The 20,819-nt window shown below is 38.2% G+C and overlaps 2 protein-coding genes across 4 annotated transcripts in view; one reads left to right on the top strand and one right to left on the bottom strand.

The window, feature by feature from the left end:
- The first annotated feature begins 2,450 nt into the window (after positions 1 to 2,450).
- On the top strand, positions 2,451 to 3,409 carry LOC135629735 (protein OXIDATIVE STRESS 3-like). The gene is made up of 2 exons (XM_065137612.1): positions 2,451 to 2,817; positions 2,917 to 3,409. The coding sequence occupies exons 1-2, from the start codon at positions 2,606 to 2,608 to the stop codon at positions 3,233 to 3,235; spliced, it is 531 nt and encodes a 176-aa protein (XP_064993684.1). The 5' UTR covers positions 2,451 to 2,605; the 3' UTR covers positions 3,236 to 3,409.
- Positions 3,410 to 3,600: 191 nt separating this feature from the next.
- Positions 3,601 to 20,819, bottom strand: part of LOC135629734 (uncharacterized) — a 30,716-nt gene continuing 13,497 nt past the window's right edge. For 2 of the 3 annotated variants that reach the window (XM_065137609.1, XM_065137610.1), the window contains 8 exons: positions 20,373 to 20,730; positions 20,142 to 20,255; positions 17,688 to 18,316; positions 17,153 to 17,346; positions 12,267 to 12,489; positions 10,568 to 10,687; positions 8,740 to 9,513; positions 3,945 to 7,203 (listed from right to left, as the gene is read on the bottom strand). In XM_065137609.1, the coding sequence (XP_064993681.1) occupies positions 4,105 to 7,203; positions 8,740 to 9,513; positions 10,568 to 10,687; positions 12,267 to 12,489; positions 17,153 to 17,346; positions 17,688 to 18,316; positions 20,142 to 20,255; positions 20,373 to 20,730 (5,511 nt within the window). In that variant the 3' untranslated portion in view covers positions 3,945 to 4,104. Of the gene's footprint in view, positions 7,204 to 8,739; positions 9,514 to 10,567; positions 10,688 to 12,266; positions 12,490 to 17,152; positions 17,347 to 17,687; positions 18,317 to 20,141; positions 20,256 to 20,372; positions 20,731 to 20,819 lie in introns of all 3 variants that reach the window. The other variant, XM_065137608.1, reaches the window with a different exon arrangement.

Raw genomic sequence — 20,819 nt, 5'->3', positions numbered from 1 at the left:
GAGCAATGGGCGATAGGGTCAATAGGGGCAAAAGGCAAGAGATGTGGTTGTTAATGTCCAACAAGGGTAAGGCCTCTATCACTAATTACCTTTGCGCATAGTTGTGCCTATGCTATAGGCGATGAGCGATTATTCAAGATGAGGGGATATGAGCAATATGCGTAAAATGATCATTTAAGAAAAAAAAGAACACGGTGAGAATTTCTCAAAGGTAGGACAATCGTTTGCTAGCAAGAAAATATACGGAGACAAAAACGACCAAGGGCAAAGGTGTAAGCGACACTATGGACGAAGATAGAAACGAGTCTAATAAAGACAAGAGAAATTAGTTTTCTTTTTTGTAAGATGGGGCCTTTTGTAAAAAAAATTTAAAACTAGGAGCTATATATATATATATATATATATATATATATATATATATATATATATATATATATATATATATATATAAGGATGAATAGTGGTAATTATTTAATGACGTGGCTTGATTGACCTTTTGAGCATCAACATCAAATGTAAAGGAGCAAATGACTCATTTGGACTGCTATAATTGCAATGCAACATCTTTGTCCAGCCAGCTCAGGTTTTCGTGGCATTCATGAGATTTTTGTAAGTGATGTGATAGGAATAATTGAGGAAGGCTTTAAAAATAAAATTGAAATTGTATTTGGAGATTCTCACAAATGTACAAATTGATTTTTTATTATTTAAGAATGGAAAAGGATAGACTATTACTGTATGTGTAATAGAGAGGTATTTGTTTTATTTATAAAAGAAATTTGACTAAATATCATATTGTTATTTACTGATATAAAGAATATATATCTTCTATTCATATTCTATTATTTACATGCCAGAGGAAGTATTGAAAAAAAAAATGATTGTATCTTATATTATGTTATTAAAATATAAAAAGAGAAACTCAATTTATTAATTTAAAAAATAAAAAAATATTTGAAATGATGCAGAGAGAGAGAGAGAGAGAGAGAGAGAGAGAGAGAGAGAGAGAGTGTGTGTGTGTGTGTGTGTGTAGAAACTCAAATGAATGGTGATCCAAGCTCAATGAGTTAATAGGTCATGGATGTGATTTGTTGTGAGATTTCTCCTCACCATGGCAAGTATACTATGATTTGTCCTTGGTCAGTGTCAACGTGATCAGGTTAGATCTTCAAAGGACAGAAAACAACTACAAAATCTAAGATTGATTCTGGTGAGATTTTAGTTAGGATCTCACATCATCTAAAGCTCTTGGTTTCAGAGCTCGTTTCTCTGTAGCTTAAACCATGCATGCAGAGATGAATGGGTCCATCATCAAAGGTAGTAGTAGTTGTTGTTGTTGTTGTTGTGGTGGTCCTTCCAAGGAATCTAATCCTTTTTGCTGTTTGTCACCATCCATATGGAGTCTGTCACTCAAAACTTAGCTGGTCTTCTTGTGGCAAGTTTTGCATGCAAAGATAGAAACAAAAACATGATTTGGATGGCATTAAAGAAACTATATTGGGTGTGATTTTATGAGGTCCAGAACAAATGTGAGAAAGGCAAAGCAAAGCTGCATCTGCTGCTGACAGATCCTCTGAACACAGTTGAAGGAGACATGAAACAGTTCATTCAGGCTTTAGTGAGTATTTATTTTCTTTCTCTTTGTCAAAGATGGAAAGCAGTAGTTAGGTAAAGGCTTCAAGATAGGTTTCATTATGCCACAGTATGTTTCTGCTTTTGGTGGCATCAGTGCCTTGTGGGACTCCTCAAAAGCAGCATCTGCAGATCATTATCTGACTATAAAATGATGGTCCTGCTGAGGAAATTTCCATGTCAGTATGAGATGAGACTAAAGATGAATACAGCAGAAGATAACTGTGTTCACATCCTATATTGAGTTCCAATATATCTTCATCAATCCACAGGCTTAATCAGCAACCATTTCATCTGTACATGTGCTGCTCAAGTACTTCATACAATGTTAGTATGAGATGAAACTGAAATGGATACAACTGCATGAGAAGAAGAAGAAGAAGAAGATATCCACATGAACACAGAAGCTTAATCGAGGACCATTTCACCAAGCTCAGTGATGAGCTACTTGGGAGTGGCAAGATTTATTTGCAGTTACTTATAAGTAAACATAGAGAGAGAGCGATAGAGAGAGAGAGAGAGAGAGAGAGAGAGGTGGAGGTCTTATCCATAGTCTCTACATGCCATGGGGCAAAAGAAGAGACGGGAAAGCAAGATTGTGGATAACGCCGAATCTGAGAGTCCAAAAAGAAGTTTCAGGCAAACCCACCAATGCTTATCCTCACTGTCGACTCGACTCTCCATCCTCTTTTTATAGCCGCCTGCTGTCCCACCCACCCAATCAAGCCATTTGCTTTCCGTGTCTCCAGAAACGTCTCTCTTGCCGCTGCACGCGACTCGTCTTCCTATGATAGCATCGGCTGCAGATTGTAGCATGAAGCAGTAGTAGAAGAAGAAGGTCTTTGGATCAGAAGGGCTCAGAGCGAGGAGAAGAGGTAAGGGGGTGACAGGTCTCGGCGGCTTAAGCGTATGGTAGGGTGGGGGGAAGGGCTGAGGCGTAGAGTAAGAGAGTCGGGTAGCAGTGTAGCTGGTCATGGATGCTTCTTTCATCCCACAAAGCAGCCATGGGACCATGGATGAGGACGACGGGGAGAGCTTCTCGAGCGTTCCCGGTGCTTCGACGTCCTCCTCGTCGGACGACATGGACGACACCGCCTCTTCTGCGTCGCCGACGACGGAGGAGGAGCCGCATGGTGACGGGCCTCTCTACGAGATGGCTTCCCTCGTCGCACAGCTTCCGTTCAAGTAAGTCTAATGGATCATCCCTCGCCATTAAGCAAGCTACACCGAGGGCTGGACATCATCGTCGATGCTTACGATCGTTGCATGTGTTTGTGGCAATAGGAGAGGGCTGTCGAAGTATTACCAGGGGAAGTCGCAGAGCTTCACGTCTTTGTCCAGTGTGAGGTGCCTGGAGGATCTTGCCAAGCCGGAGAGGCCACAAAGGAAGAAGATGAAGCCGTGCAAGAGTTATGGGTGGGGATTGGACAGCCAGAGATCACTGTCTCCAAAGGAGTCCTCCAGAACCATCACCAAGAAGGCTTCCAGGGGCCCGTTGTCTTCTCTCGGTGGAAGGAAGCACAGCTTTGTTAGTGGCGGCAGGCCTCCTGTGGCTCCTCAGAGATCAAACAACTTCTCAAGCCAAACCCTTTTGTTTGCCTGATGACTGTTCAAGCAAGTATTAGATGCCAATGCAATGCAATCTTCCGTGTCTCCTAAACAAAGAGACATGATATCTGATCATGATCTGAGGGAGAGCCAAATCTAGGTTCAGTAGACTGTCAAAGCTTCCTACAAAGTATGTGTGATATCAAATGAAAAAGGAAGTTTAATTCTACATGGCCCTTCCAACTTATAATTCATATGTCAGATGAGATTTCGAATCCAAAATCATAATACAACACCTTATGAATCAAAAGTTGCTGGTGAAAATACCAGCCTAGAAAAATAGAAACACTCGTAATTTAATTTCAAGAGAATATGCAATGCATTTAATTTGGGGTACTCAGAGAAGACGATCTTTGGACATGAACATTACAATTGGATGATAATATCTTTAATGGGGAAACATTTCTACAAAAGGTTTTCACTTGGGTTCTTTGCTTAACCATGCTGAGGTACTAACACAACTATAGCTTATAAGAACAGCAACCTTTACATACCCAATTAACTTGACGATGGCATGGATTCAACAACCTACAAAAGGAAACGCCATAAAGACATCTGGGTCAAGATAACATCCCTGATACATTCAAGATTGCCAGACTTACAACTAATTTGGATCTAACACCACAATAGCGCACCGAGAGAAAGTGGCTAATTTAGGATCTTGAGCCATGAATTGTGCGGAGAACTTCCATCGGTTCAGGAGATTTTTGCTCCTAATCCCATTCCACGGGTAGTCACTACAACGACAATAAGAACATACCATGAAACGATCATTCAGCATCAGCATCATCCCTCGTCGGTGAAGTATATCCGGTATACCAGCATATGCAATTGTTGCACAAGACTTCCCACATCACATGTGCTTCATGCACCGAAGCTGGCAACAAAGGGCACAAGTCGCTTGAAGTCCCTCTTCTTTCCGAGAGCGCAAGTATCGAGTACACGACCAAGAAGCAGACGGGTATTCTGACGTGCCACTTCTCTTGCTGACAAACCACCATCTGTTGTGCTCCCAGCACCCTGAGCTGCGAGTCCAGCTCCAAATGCAGATCCAGCTAAATATTGCAGAGGTCCGCTTCGGGCCTTGAATGAGCTCTGAGGTGCCAACATACCTTGCAAAAACCTCTCACCTGCACCATGCCCATTTTCATTTGACAACAGATCGTCCATGTGTCCACCAGCGACAGTGCTGCAACTCTGCAACAGTGCTTCCAGAACACCAAGGGCCTCCCAACATAATGTGCTCTCCACAAGTTGTGAGACAACTGCATAAACATGGGGACTCTGGGCGGCATCCATGGGAGCTTGCTGCAATAATGCTTTAAGCATTAGCAATACCACCCGCTGATAAGCCACCGGACCCTTCTCGAGCAACCTCAGCAAATGACCAAATGCTAAAGATGAGTATTTAGGGAACCACGCAGAGCAAATTGGTGGAGACACACGAGTAAAGAGGTCATCACCGGATGTTATCTCACCTCGCGAATATGCTACAAACACTTCTGCTAGATCATCTAAAGCTTTCGCACGGCACCAGAGGCAAATGTTGGTAGCAACAGAGCAAGCCTTCTGGTACTGATGTTCGAGAGGTGATACCGAGTCTGTGGAAACTGAATCCTTCATTAGCTGCAAGGCAAGCCAGGGCAGTAGACCGGTGATATGCATCAGAAGTCGTGTATCCGGGTTCCCAAATATAGAGTCACAGTAAGGAACTGTCATTCGAGATAACACCTCGATCGCAGAACCATGACTAACAGTGGACATTAGTCCCTTCAGAACAAGAGGCTGCACACCTTCAAATGCCGGCACCTTTTGACTCTCTGGGGGCAATGGTTCCATGCCAGACCGTGATTCTTCTCTACGAAGCTCTGCTGCATCACAGCTGTATGTGTCAAACTCATCACGTGGCATGCTGGATAATAACACATTTTCGGTTGTTCGGTCGTGGAAGGACAGCCGATCAATCACTCGGGAAAAGAGCTCAAGCACCTGGCCGTAGATGTACACAAAGTCTGTGTGCATCATCGCAACAGAACCCCAGAAAAGCTGCGGGTAAAGAATTACCTTCTCAGGCTCCATGTTCTCTACCATCACTTGCAATGTCAGGAGAATCTCCATCGCAAAGCCAAGAACTGCTGGCACAGGATTTCCCAAGCACCTGTAAAGGCAACGGAGGAGTAACATACAGTTCTCGCTTTTTACACTAGGGTGCAGTGCCCTGTATATCTGATGCGAGCGGCATGCAAGGTGTCTGGATGTGCATTCTGTTGCCCACTTGAGAGCTTCTGCACCCCATGTTTCCCGTAGATCCCCTTGAAAAAAGATGGCATCCACCATGCTCAGTACAAGTGCTGAAAGTAGCGCAGTACTAGGGAGTTCAGTTCTCACAAGAGTTGGGTCCTCATTATCCCACATTAAACTGCCACGCTTTGACTGAATGTACTTTATTAAGCTAAACACCTTCTGCTTATTCTCCCCATCACTACTCTCAACCTCATACAACTCCAGATGCCGACCAGCAAGTGAATAAAGTAAATTAACAAGCAGATGCTGTGAATGCAGGAGCACAATGTCTTCTGAGCTATCCATGGAAACACAAGTAACATGAAAGAGCAAGGGCAAGTGTTCACGAAAATCCTCATCATTTTCATAAGCAATTTCTGCAAGTAGAATCAGTGCTATATCTGCACGGGAAAGTAAATGTTGTTGATGTCCTTGCAAAGCAGATTGGAGCTCACTGGCACTGATCCCTTGAATCACACTGCTTGCAGGATGCAAAATATCCTCAGTTGAATTAGGCGTATCAATTGGGCAATCTCCACTGTCACGAGACACATGGCGGCTTCTTAAGTTGCCAGTTGAACTTCGAATATTCATCAACGGTCCCGACATGCTCATCCCTGGTATGTTCATAAGTGATGGAAGGAGTTGCCCAGACCGGCCAGTGGTAGGAGCAACCATGTTACCATCAGGGTGCATTGGGCTCAGAGGGCCTGAGATACTGTGGCCTGTAATTCCTGAAGTCCGCCAGCTCAGGTTCCCACTAGCATTTCTAAGTGGGCCATCAAGGGAGCCACGAACAAGCAAAGGAGACATGTGAGGTTGGCTGTCGGCAACAGTTGCGACTTGAGCAGTTGTGGGCCCTTGAGAAAACTCTAAGATAAAATTTGCCAAAGGATCAACCTTGCTTGGCCTAACAGGTTCCTCAATCTCCTCCAGCATTCTCTGTGATAACTCACAGACCAAGTGATCAATTGTCTGTTGTGGGCAAATGCGTGCAAGATATAAACTCACACGTTTCGCTACAGAAAAGTATGTAGCAAATGCTCCGGTTATCTCTATTGATGTATTAGAATCACAGTCTTCAATCCCTTTGGTGATCAAAAAATCAAGAACTGGAATAATATTTCGGTTATTGCTAGCAACAGTACTCCAGAGCTTCTCTATCTCATCAGGAAATTGATCTCCATGTTTCCATGTCACATAGTAAAGGCTTTTCAGCAATCTTTCACTCCAGCCAGAATTCCAAAGCTTCAAAAAGTTAAGATTTTCAATCCAAGGGGCCATGCATGTTAGAACCTGATGCTGTGCAATTATGTCCACTGCATCAAGCTGCCGCTGCATGATTTCCTCACAAAGGAGCTCACTCAGTTCAGGATGGTCTTTAGCAAGTTTTGAGGAGAGCTTGTATTGGAATTGCTGATAAGAGTCTGGAAGGTTACCAACCACAGATGCCTGGTAATGCCCTGTACCCTCAGTATCATCCTCGGCCCACTCACGGGCAGAGAGGGTCTCCAACATTTGGAGGGCATTGTCCCGAATTTGTCTGGATTGATCAACTACCTTATAGAGGATTAAACTTAGTAGTCTCTGGATCTCACACTTTGGAATTTCTTCACGCATGTAGACTTCAGCTAGTACACTGAAGTAACCATCTGCTATTGAAGAATCTGGAGAGTAGCACTGTACATAGTAAAAGGGTTCTTAGGATCATGAACAAACATATCTGTCAAACGAAGATAATATCATAATAGTATCCTACTACTCATTATACAGGTTTCAAACTTCAGCAGCAGTAATCAGTTATCTTGATTTTCTAAATAAACATATGAACTCCTTTAAACTCTTTCTAGGAAGCATTAATCAATAAAGAATGCTATGGCACATGAAAATGGACAGGATGTATAATGTTTACAGATAATAATGACTTAAGAGCTTACTCTTGGTTTAAAATTAAAGCAGAATGAGGATCTACCAAAACATTTAGAGACGGGCTGGTGTAGTACAACCCAATTAGCTCAATCTATCCGAGAAATCTGGAAAACACATGTGGGAATGGAACACACACGCAACAGGGCTAAGAAAGGTAGTTAGCCAGATTGCTTGGACTGATGATCAGGTAACGCCAGATTGCTCAGACTCATGATAAGGTAACTTTGACTAGGTTACAAGAACTTTGACAAGGTAATTTTGACCCTGGATCAATAACAGGTTACCACCAAATTTTGTGACTTGGATCCACGATGTTAAAGACTGTTAAGGAAAACAAATGGAGAACTCAGATGACACTAATTTCCTCTTTACTAAAATGTCATCATATGTGAAGTAATTCAGACATAAAATCATGAAAATGATTTACTTTAAAATAGCATGCAGCTATATGCAAAATTACTATACACTAGAAGTACACATGTAATCAGTGAACAAAAGATTCCTTCTACCATTCTGACCTAATGCACATTGTCAACCATAACTACATATCTCATGTTGCAAACCAGGTGAGACAGCATACAACTGTTAAGAAATCAACCGACCAAAAGAAATAATTTATATGAAGGTTATCACTGTTGTGTGTTATTACAATGGATGTGTCATCCAAGACTGACTTAAATACTAAAACTAGCTGATCTGATCAATAGATTTGTATTACAAAACTGAAAAAAATCTACAACATGATGCACCTCTGAGAAGCCATATAGCAGATGTAAGTTATTCGATGATCGATGCATAATCACCTCCTTATCAGCCATTTAAGGCTCAAATAAAAACACAACACTTCTATTCCAGTTATTTTCATTGTTTTTGGAGGGGTTCTTTCAATCTCAACATTCAACTTGATAATGAGTTGCTAGTATTCAGTTTAATAGCTGTAAATGGTTAATGATTGTCATTTTTGAAAATTTGCAACCTCGGTACCAAACAAAATTACAAACTTACACATTATCATGAATTTCTTAATTTAATAGAAGAAAATATGTAATTGGGACCATTGTTGGAAAAACCAGCAGGAACCGGTATGCACCGGCTTGTATTTACCAGTTTGACTTGGTTATGTAATTGAGCCTATTGTCTAGCAAAGACAAGGATACATAAGTCTCATGTCCATTATTTTCATGACAGCATTGATAAAACTCCACAGGAGTTACTTGTGTAATGCCGTTCAACTGGACACAAATGAATATGCTAAGGCTGGTATGAAGATGTTGAGATGAAACTGACCTGGTCAATGCAAGCAGGAAAGAGTTCCAGATTTGTCTGCAAAAGATTTTTCAAGGCAGTTTTCGCTAGAAGAACCCGAAAATGTCCACCTTTATGTTTATCCCGTCCTGCATTTGAACGTCCTCCATCTCCTATATATTTTGAATACGATGGAGTTCGTGGATCCACAGGAGAATACCCAAATGGTGCCCTATGAGCTGGTTCCACAAACAAGTTGTTAATCCAAGATATGACCCGACCAGTCATCTTTCTGGCATTATCATCAAAAGAAGGTCCATATAAAAGAGAGGAAATGGCATTCATGGAGGCCCACTGTACTGCCTCCACTTGTTCAACAACATCCTTATCAAAGGTAATTTTGTCTATAGATTCCCTTGATCGGTTATGCTGTCCTACCTTGTAACGCTCAACTTCTCTACGATAATCACTACTGCTTTCCTGTGGCCATGTGCTGCCTGTATCATCACACCAAGAAATAAGGAGATCAAAAAGTTTCTTTCGAGTTCTGATATCAAACTTCTCAGACTTTGACTCCACAAACTCTGGAGCTAAATATCTTAAAACAGAAGCTAATGCATAACGAAGAGGCTGCAATTCGTGGAAGCTATCAGAGGATGATGTGCTAGTATGGCGGTATGTTTCCTCAATGAATCTCAGAAAATGAAGTCTCAGAACAGGTTTTCGGCTAAGCATCCCTGGCCAAACTTTCTCAGCAATTGTACGATAAATATTTGCAATGTGTATGCGAAAATCTTCACGGCGAGACTTCTGATTCTGCATGCACAGACTCAATATAAATAGTCAATACATAACTTTTATATATATATATATATATATATATATATACACACACACACACACACACACATATATATATACATGCAAGAGCTATAATTTTTCAGAGAGTTTAATGGCTGCAAAAGATCAATGCCGCTGAACCCAAATAGTTGGGACATTATGACTTTATACAAGATGGGATAGGATACAAAAGAAAACCTAAACAAGGCATGTCATTTTAACACCCAAATGGAATGCTAAGAGCATTTATCATATCTTACTACATTATGATTGTCATTTCATTTTATTTCTGCAGACACATAACGGTGTATTAGGGGACACCAGATGATATAGAGAGATGGATCAACAAACACAGCAAGACTTCCTCAGGTATTTAGAATAGGCCAGGCAGAACAACAAGAAGATTTTCAGTCAAATGAGTTCTTCAGTATGATCCCAAATGGTAGTAGGTTTAATCCATTAAGCATTATTGGTGAAAAGAATCATCAAAATGAAGCCTGATTCAGATAAAACTAAGCATGACTTAGTGAATTTGCAAATGGATTTTCCATCTTGCTACTTCTAAACAAGACCAAAGTCATGCCTATATCCAGAATGCAAATTACACTAGGTAGCTGGTGTAAGTTGAACTGACCATATCATAGATCCACCAAACAGATTTTTCCAAGTTCCAACCTTCCTATTCCAAAATAAAACTACATTAAGCTATAATATGGAAGCTAGCTCTTGAGTTTGTTTGATGAAAAAGGGATATCATATTTACCATGTCAATATTGTATTCAGACAAGTAAAATATGAAAAGCATGCGAAGTTATGGAAAGATTAAGTTAGCACAAAATCTAACATATCTACATGAAAAACCTGAAATAGCCAGTACAAAAGAAACAGCTCAACTTATCAAGAACAATCCACTTGTCTAAGCAAGCATATATGAATGGAAGACTTCCCACAAGAAATCTACCGAGATGCTTAGCAACTAAGAGGCTCGTATACCAATTAAAATAATTCTTTCAGTCAAGTAATGCTACACCTTCCATTTTGGCTTCCCTTCTGCTTCTGATGAAACTTCTTCAACAAAAGTTGCAAGCTTGCCAAACATAGTTTCACATACTTCCAAGTTTGAGTGACCAAGAGCAGCTACAGCTCCATGCTAAACCAAGAAAACAGCAAATGCACTATTACTGATGATCCCAACATTAAGAGTAAAATTAGAAAATGCAAGAAGAGAGAGCATTTATGCCTCTTTATATTAAAGTGCTACATTTTTTTTCCACTTAAAGATACCAAACATTAAAAAGGTTATCAGATGCTTAAAGAGAACACAACATAGTTCTTTACTGGCCTATTTCTTAAAAGATTAAAAAATATCTATATAACAATTTAAAGAAAAGAGACCTTTCCCAGGTATTTTCACAAATTTAATCAAATTCACTAAGAATAGGTCTTTGTTTCTCAAAAATTTTCTCAAAAAAGGAAGATACAAGTCAACCTATAGATTTTCTCGATAGCAAAACACATAATATGCAGTTCACAAATTATATATTTGCAAACATTTCTGGGACATGATTTTCTCATAAAAAAGTGATTACTTGAATTTTTGCCACACAGCATCTTCAACAAGTTCCTATACTAATTCAGTAATTTGTACAATTTACACACTATATTGCTTTGACTTAGGTAAGAAACATTAAAGCAGCATGGATCCCAGTGTCAAGGGTCTAATTTAGGATATGGATGTATGGCTCATAAGGGTCCAAATCTGAAGTATGGGTGCCGAAACATGGGTAAATTTAAATATTTTAAGATATATAACTTAATATATAAAAAGAATATGATAAAAATCATAAAATATTTATTTCTTTTAATTAAAAAAATACATATTTTACATAAATTATACTAATTTAAAAAACACTGCAAATTTACAAATAAGTTTTGACTGTTCTCTAAGTAGTGATCACATTCTTTCTTCTTCCATAAATCTGTGCTAGTTAATGCTTGTATAGTTTATTGGATGAAAGTAGAAACTCAAGACTTCCATGTTAATGATACAGCACACGTTTCGTATGTACAGTGTGGACCTTGCTTTGCGCTATCTGATATTACTTCTCATGCCAAGACCATTATGAGAAATATCATTGAAAGCCACCTTTTAATGAGAATTATCTTTCAAATTTGATGTTAGATCATAGCTTTACTATATCAAAGTATTAGCCATTATAATCTTCTTTATCTCACAACCAACCAGCCTAACAAATCATCCAACTTAATTCTGATCATCAAAATGACTACAATCACATCCTCTCAGAATTCTTCTATAAGGTTGTTCCAAGGAAACCTCACATACTGATCTTGAGGCCTCACACAAAGTGCTTGGCCATGTTCCAGGGGCCCACTCAGCCAAATGAGTCTGCAAGAGCATGGGCAAGGCTAGTGAAACTCTCACATGCAAGGTTCTCCTCTTCTTAGATGCATAAATCTTTGTTATATTATACATGTAAAAGAAATTACGGGACGTAATAGTTTATAACATCTTATAATCAAATGTCCTAATCCCCTTTTAATCAGTTGCAAAGTAGAACTTTTGTAACACTACAAATTAAGCATCATAAATACTGATGATACAGCATGAATTTCATAAAATTAGTCTCAACCATAAGCGCACCGCTGCCTATCCTTGGACAAGGTTGTCAAAAAGTCATCAAAAGGTAATATCTGAAAGAGGAACTCACAGCATGTGTTTCAGATCCATGTCTAAGTGATGGTAATATCAAATGAAAAAGTTCCTTAGCTGCTGTGAAGCCACCATCTTCTCTGTTATCAGGTGGACAAGAGCATGCAAATATCGCATACATTAGCCACTGGTCTAATTTGTTTTCTGCATCTTGGGACTGAGAAGCCTTCCCGCCTAATTCAACAGGTGTAATAAGTGCAAGTCTACGCATAACCTCCAGCCTGCAAATAGAAGCCAAAAGTAAATTTTAATTACCCAGGGGATAAATAATTAACACATCATAATTAGTAAAAACAGTTATTGATTAATCATCCACTGTATGATGCAAAAACAGGGCCTTGCAATGACAAGCATTCCCTAATTGTTGATTGAGTGATGCTAATGAAGGAAGCTCATGTAAGTCTAACAATCTAGAATACAGTGAAAGTAGAGATCTGTTTTTCTCTCATATCCACCCATCAAACTCTTCAACTATAAGTTTTAAATTTAAATAATATGAAAAAATAAATACTATAAATTTAAGTTTTTGAGGTTATTTAAGATGTTAGACCATAAGTGTTAAATACAATTGAGTAAAATCATGTTTTGCAAGGAAAAAAAAAATCAAAATCAAGAATGACGAAGGGAAACAAAGTAGGCATCAATGTGACTGGACAGATATGATCAACAGAGTCAAAGACCCAAAATTAAATTTAGAATGAATGGAAATGACAGAATCATAAGAAATTAAAAAAATATTAAATTTAAGGGGGAAAAAGGTATACATGATTAAAATATTCTTTTAAAGAGTTTCATATTCTACAAATTACCTAACTTTTCCAAAAAAAATAAAACTAGAAGAAAATTTATGTAAAAGTAACAATGAAAAATAAAAGAAAAAATTAATTTAAAGTATTTATTCTGAATATGAATATCAATCATATCATATCATACAAACATATTATAGCAGTAAAAATATTATATATACACACATGACACAACACACAAAAATGATTCAGAACTGATCAATCTGCAGCTCAAAAGAGAGCAATGGCCCCACTAGACCCTAGCATCTCTTCAATCACCCTTAAAATTTACGTTCATCCTGAATCTCATGATATCCTTTTCTGACATAGAATTGCTTTTCCCTTAAGAACCTAAATGCTACTGTCTTCTTCCTTTTATCTAGCTTTCCCTCTATCTCAAACAGCAGCAGACAACAAACAAATCAATAGCAGTGACGAATGATAAGGGCAAGGGTCATGACATGCATGATGCGATAGCATGTCCTCCATTTCACAGTTACAAACTTACAATAACAAAAAATTTCACTTTTACCCTACTTTGTCCCCTTCCATCTTATCCTATAGTTAACACTTTATGATAGCCATTGGTCCCATTCTACTACTATTCCTTCTTGTGAGGCTGACAAATCTGCTAGAAATTGTCGAAATCAATCTACTCCAACCAACTCCAATTGAATTTCACTTGTTCCAACTGATTTTTTTCCCTGCTGTGACCAAGAAATTGTATGGAACTGAATCTGCCTTCGCAGTACAAATTAATCACATCAACGAGGGACTTTCAAACATGTATGCTGAAATATGTAAAAGTGATGAAGCTGAAACTTCTAATAGTGTTTCCTAAATGCTGTAATTTTTGTGACAGCAATATGAAAGGAATTATGCAAATGAATGCATAATTACCTGCCAAAATTTCAAGGATAGCAGACACTATATTGGATGAACAAATCTCCTGCAAATGCACTTTCATATATCAGAAAGGAGGACAATTTGTGCTGTTTCAAGCAAGGAATGCAATTTCGCCCGATATGGTATGGTACAGGTGGTACGAACTGGTCCACCCAACGACCATACGCGAACCGCCCCGTATTGGGCGGAAGATATCATGCAGAGGTGTACCACCCAGTACACCCCAAATATCAGAAGATATGATCGAAACATAACCATTATCAACATATTTCAATCCGTGGTGGTCGGATCTCAATTGTACCGCATCAAGGGTTGGGATTTAATTTGGTCCAACAGTCAAATGGGTGATACGATCGAAACATGACCGTTACCAACATGTTTCGATTGGTAACGATCAGGATCTCAACCATACCGTATCAAGGGTTGGGATTTAATTTGGTCCAATGGTCAATTTGATCATTGGAATTGACCATTGGACCCCATTTTGGGCCTGGTTCAACCCTTTAAATCCTTCCTCACTCCCCTCTTTTTAACACCCCCTCTTTCTCATTCTGTCATCTCTTTCTTAATTAAACATCCTAATCAGTGATTAGAGCTTCAATTGGCGGGAATAAAGTGGTCAAACGTGTCATATGATTGAAGGTGTCTTCAATTAGAGTTTCAATATGTAATCTAACATTGCTCGTATCTTTGTAAATGATTCAACATTAACAGTAGAAACGGAGAACATGCGGCAAAGATGCTACTCAACGTCAAAACAAGATAAATTTGCTATCTAATCCTTATTGAAATTTAATTAAAATTATATTAAATTATAATTAAAAGATTTAAAATAGGATTATTTTCTTTTCCAAGTATTTTTGTGGCCCTTTTTGGGCTTTTTTCTGGGTTTGTCGATACATACTGGTGTCCCAACAGATAGTATGCCAGCACCGGCCGATCTGGGCCAGGACTAGAACCACTGGTCGACACGAGATGGCAAACCTTGGTTTTAAGTCCAACGTCCCATATCCTTGATTATTTTGCAGTTACCTATAATATGGACGTTGAGATCACTAAACTTCAACAATGACTAGACTGATGCTACTTCCAAGTTCCATCCCTCACTACATTAGCAGGCCACCTATGCTTTACTGCAAAAATCAAAATGTGCCTGGGAAGATTTCTCTTCGTTGTGACCAGATCTTGTCCACCTTCTTACTACTACTTAGCTGGACATGGTGGTAAATTTAAGGCATGTCACTTTGATTTTTCTTGGCCAAGCATATGGAAGGATGCATGTAACCACATAATCAACTGTAACATGTCAAAGAATCAACTACAAAACCATGAAACTGTCTGGTGGGCTTCAGTCCCTGCTTATACGTAATTGGGGAAAATATTAAGATGGATTTCATTGAGAGGTTAACCAAAGTTGAAGAAAAGACAGTTATCTTAGTAGTCATTGACCGATTAAGCATGCCTCCCTGTTGCACCCCTACATACAAGTCAAGCAGCCAAACTCTTTGTGAACCACGTAACAAATCTCCAAAGCATACAATAATCAATTGTATTTGACCAAGACAATTATACTTTTCTTTGTTGCCTCCCTTTGCAGGGTATCCAACTATGCATGAGCATAGTGAACCACCAACAGACTGATGTCCTATCAATAGCTTAACAAAAGAGCAGAAATCTGCTTGAGGCATCGTGTGAAACAGGCTTTACATAGCGGACACCTCATTTAGCCACTGACATTTTGGGGTTCAATAATAGCTAATCACATTCAAGTATTCCTAATCTTGATCCAAATAAAACATGTTCTCATGATGCATACCCAAAAGTAGGTTAAATATGGACATATCATTGCAAGAACTAAGAAGTCTAAAAACCATAAGTTATAACCATAAGTAGGTTAAATATTATTTGACAGCCTACAAATGTCATAATGACACTCAAAACGGAAACAGACCCCAACCAAACCCTAGATAGGGTGGTCCACGTCCTTGGCAGTTGGCCCATCTACACAAGGCAGCAGATGGTCCACCTATTGACTTCATTAATTACAACCAGCAGTCCTACAACAAAATGGAGAGGAGGCTTGGTCAAGTTGCAAAATCCAAAGAGTCCTTAACGGATATATCTTTTCCCAACCAAACTAAGGATATACAGCCTCAAATCGGCTAAAAAAGAGGAAGTAAGCAACTTCACTCTGTTGCCAAACTCTCCAAATAGCATGGATGACTGTGTAGCCTCGTCCACAATCAATGCAGAAATAAATAAATACAGCTACAGTGGCATAAAATGGATGAGATGATGGGAATATTTAGCTATTTTCAGAACATTTCTTATGCAACTATAGAGAATTTCTAGGATAATTTAGCATTAGACTTTATAAATGTTTCCTAATGGTATCTGTAGCCCTATAAAGATGTGCTCTCAAGCCTTAGACATATGGGTTTTGTTCTCTTTTATCAAGTCTTTGTTACAATAAACTTAGCACATTAATCTTAGTGCTAGATTTTCTCAGGTCTTTGTCTTTCTCAAAATAGAGATCTCTGGTAAGAGGGGCCATATCCTATCAAAACAGAAGAGGAGAAGAATAAGACAGACTTCAATAAAAAAGAGGGACAAAATCAATCATAGTGCTAGTTTTTTGCAGGCCTTTGTCTTCTTCCTCAAGATAGAGATCTCTGATAGGGGGTTACAAGTTCTATCAAAAAGGAGAAGGAAAAAATAAGACAGACATTAATAAAACAGAGGACAATAATGTGTATTCTTTAAGAAGTCCAAATAGAAAGCAAAAGAACAAGAACAGAAGCAACAAGCACTAACAATCCACACTTCCATGGAACATGCCATCTTAATATACAATCTCAGGCAAAACCTAGATTAAAGCTTCACAAGTTGCTGAAAATCAATTTTATAATTTGACAAACTTCACAATGGAGCACTCAGCGTGCTACCAGTATGACCCGACAAGAAGTCTGAACTTTTATGTAGGAATGAAGGTGATGCCTTGTCTTAGCATGGCATTGAAATCAAAGCAACTCAATATGTAACACTAGTTCGATCAAGCAATAAGTCCAACTATGTAAAACACTATTTCTAAATCAAAGACCACTCTAAGGCAAAACAAGACAGCAATAGTTAAATCTTGAAGACTGAAAATTAGTAAATAGTAATCCACCTAACCAAAGTAAAATAGCATTACCTTGCTTCCTGAACAGAAGCTGGGCAAAGTTCAGCAGCAAATTTAACAAGCTCATTAAGACAGTGGGTCCATCTGTTTTTGTCAGAGTTTTCAAGAATTGATTGAAGTGTTATGTCAGGAGGAACCGGATCAAATTCCCTCCTCAAATCAAAAGGACGACCAGAATCCCAATAGCAACTCTGAACGATATCATCCTGCGAAACACATAAAAAACTATCAGGACACCACCAAGCAATTGGAAGCCAACATACTTAATGATCTATCATTTTGTTCCTGTTAAGAAATCCTACTCCTCAATGACTTAAGTGAACATGACACCAGTTCCAATATAATTAATAAATTTGAGCCTATATGATAATACATTTCTTTGCCAAATATAACTCATCTAGCATTAAGATTCATTACTTTCTTGTACATCTTTAAAATATATAATGCATGAGCTTTTCATGTCAGAAAGAGGATATTTATATCAAATAATAAACAGCAACCACATAGAAAAGATGAAAAAAAAACAAGCAGTTACAGAAAACATCACCCCATTTTCTTCCAATACGTCAATGACAAAAATTGGTTCTGCCTCATGTAACCTATGATCAGCCCGTTCGTTTGCTGAGAAGTCTCTGATGTCATTTCTTAAAGCACGAACAGACCGAAGTAATTCTAGTGCAGTATGTCTTATCTGAACATCCACTGAACTGAGAAAAATAAGACCAAGCGCATCCACTTCTGTTGTTTGGAACTCAGACAAATCTGCTGACTGAAGAAACGGAGAACTGTTCACTTTATCACCTCCAAGACTTGATCTCTTGATGGTTTGAGCATCATTCATTGACAATTCATCAGACAAGCAAGCCCTCCACAAGCGCATAAGTTCCACTAGGCGGCCCAGTGAAGTTTGGATTATAAGAGGGAACTCATCAGGAAGTTTCAGTATAAAGTTAGCCATCCCTCTCACCACAGCATAACGACGATGAGGAAGATGCCGCACGATGCGGTTCATTACTTGCACGGCTTCTTCACGGACACCAGGATCAAAACTTATGCCATGCTGTGGAATGATTTCAGTTATTTTATCACTGCGGCCAACTTCTTCGATCAAATATGGTATGCACTTCAGCACTGACCTGAAGAGAGATGCTTGAGATTTTTCCTTCATTACAGCATCTGAAAAGCTTATTGAAGTTGATGTCAAAGACATTTCACAATTAACCCACAAATAATATGGAGAACAGAAGAATATAGGATTAGTAGTCAAGCATTCTAACAACAGGAAATAAAACACAATTTAAAGGAACACAGGTTCAAAAGATTCCAGTCAACTTTAAAAAAGCTCAAAAATTGGAATTTTCCCGAGGTCTTGATTTGATCTTGGTTTCCAGCTTTAAATGATAAAGCAAACAAATACATTTAAATTTTAAACTACAAATATAATTATAATTTAGCATCCCCCCACTGATATGATAAAGTTACTGCTGGTTAACAACCACGCAGAAGACAATCAGATGTAAGCACGCATTCTATCTTTGAATAAGCCATAAATCATTTTCTTCATTCAAAATATTAAAAGATTGTTTTACATGAATTCTATCATGTTTCTATGTTTGGGCATTCATTTTGGATAGAATAGAATCGCTGCCATGTGTTAAATGACTATTAATCATGGAATCACCTCTTTGTGTCAACAAGAATATTTGTATTAGTCAAAGTTGGACACCTTAAACACAAAAATGTGCCTGCATTATCCGATATCAGTGATCCGGTGTATTCATCATACATTAGCGCATCTATCGGAATGGTAATGTAACATTCAAGAAGGTCCTACTGTTTCAGATGTCCGAGAGCTAAACTTTGACAACAATATTAATCATGAAAGCAAAAGAAATGATACAACTTTCCAGAATTTCATGATCGGCAAAACCACTCTAGTCGTCTAATTTGTTAATTACAACAAAATTTAAGCACAATTGCCAAACAAATATCTTGAATTCAGATGGAATAGTGAATATTTTTTCAACAAGCATAGCAGAATCCACTAATCAAAATACATTTTCCATATGTTGATATTTCCTCTCACATTATTTTTATAAATTTCCCTCCTTATTTGAACATAATATCTCAATTTTCTTTCTCAAGTTTGTTAAAAATAATTTTACTCACAAGTTAAAACTGAAAATAATTTTCATGACAGGTAATCACTGGAATACAATACAAAAGGACTGCATACACTTCAAACTTGACCATATCTTCAGATTTTAAGTGCAAACTTGACCTTTCAAATATGGTCAAGTTCCAAGCTATCATAAACAAACTTCAAGCTTAATTATATCTTTCTCAGTTACTGTGGTACTTGATATATGATTGCCATATTAGAAAGAGGAAAGTGGTACCATAAGATGAAATTTTAAAGCATTTTCCACATATCATAGTCATCACAAACAAATCTTATCTCATTAACAATTTCAATGTCCTGATACTCCATTCATTCATGGGGTTGAAACTCGACTGTCCAATAATGTTAAGTTTCCTTTAACATGGTATGAGATGCCCACCCAAACTAATCTATGGGTTCACTCTACTTTCTTAATAAATCAAGAATTGTACCCACATCTCTAAAATCTGGTACATAAAATATTATGTAATATGCGACTATGCATAATCTTGACTGATTGTTGTTAAGGGCCTAATCCACAAGGGAGACGAATGAAACAAAAGATGCTATGTACTTCCAAGTTCCATGTGTTCTTCTCAAAGGGATAAAAATCATTCACGATATGTATAACAGTGGAAATATGCTCCAGGAGGAAGCACTGATTATAATAAGATATATAGCAAGCTACATCAGATCTTCTTTTGCACCATACTAGCCATGCTCTAAACAAACTCTCTCATGCTGATGACTTAAATCACTTTAAATTTGCACCACTAGGACAATTTGATCACATAGATACATTTACAGAAAGTAACCTTGAATTAAGAAAAGAAAACATACCTATGGACGACTTTGGTGAAGTAAGAAGAGCTTGGCTATAGGCTTTATTACATAACCTTAGGATAGACTCAATTGCAGATTTCACTTTCGGAACATAATGGCCAACTCCATGGACTGAAATAATAACGAACAAGTTAAAAATAAGGTAATAGCAACATACAAAATTGCACAGAATCAAAATATAAAGGAAACAGTATTGAAGAAAGACAATCTGGGTATCAGAAGTATCACCATGAAAAACTTCCAAGCCAAACCGTTGATTTGAAGGAGACATGACAATGGCAAGCAAAGCCCTAAGACCAATAACCTTTGCTTCACTCGAACTATCAGGTTTCAACAGTTCCAAAATCATATGATTCATGGTGAAATCTAAGTTGCTCTCAGCCAAAGTCACACAGAACTCGACAAGCTTATCATGCTGAACATCTTGAGTTAGCAGACCTTTCTTTAGGACAGTCAACAACTGTGACGTTACACTGTACAAATAATCCCATACATGATTTTTAGGTTGGTAATCTGCATAAACATTTAAATAAAATTTCACAACTCGGTGCAGGCAATCTAGAGCCATGGAACGATGGTTCTTGTCCTGAATTAATATGGAAACAAATTAGTTCTTGACAGGAATGGGACATCAAAAGGCGAATAACTGCCTTCAAATAACCAACCCAAGATGCC

This window comes from Musa acuminata, chromosome BXJ3-1, assembly GCF_036884655.1.
Source record: "Musa acuminata AAA Group cultivar baxijiao chromosome BXJ3-1, Cavendish_Baxijiao_AAA, whole genome shotgun sequence".
Lineage (NCBI taxonomy): Eukaryota > Viridiplantae > Streptophyta > Magnoliopsida > Zingiberales > Musaceae > Musa > Musa acuminata.
The sequence above is the reverse complement of the archived record's forward strand: the minus strand, read 5'-3'. Positions and strand labels throughout refer to the sequence as shown.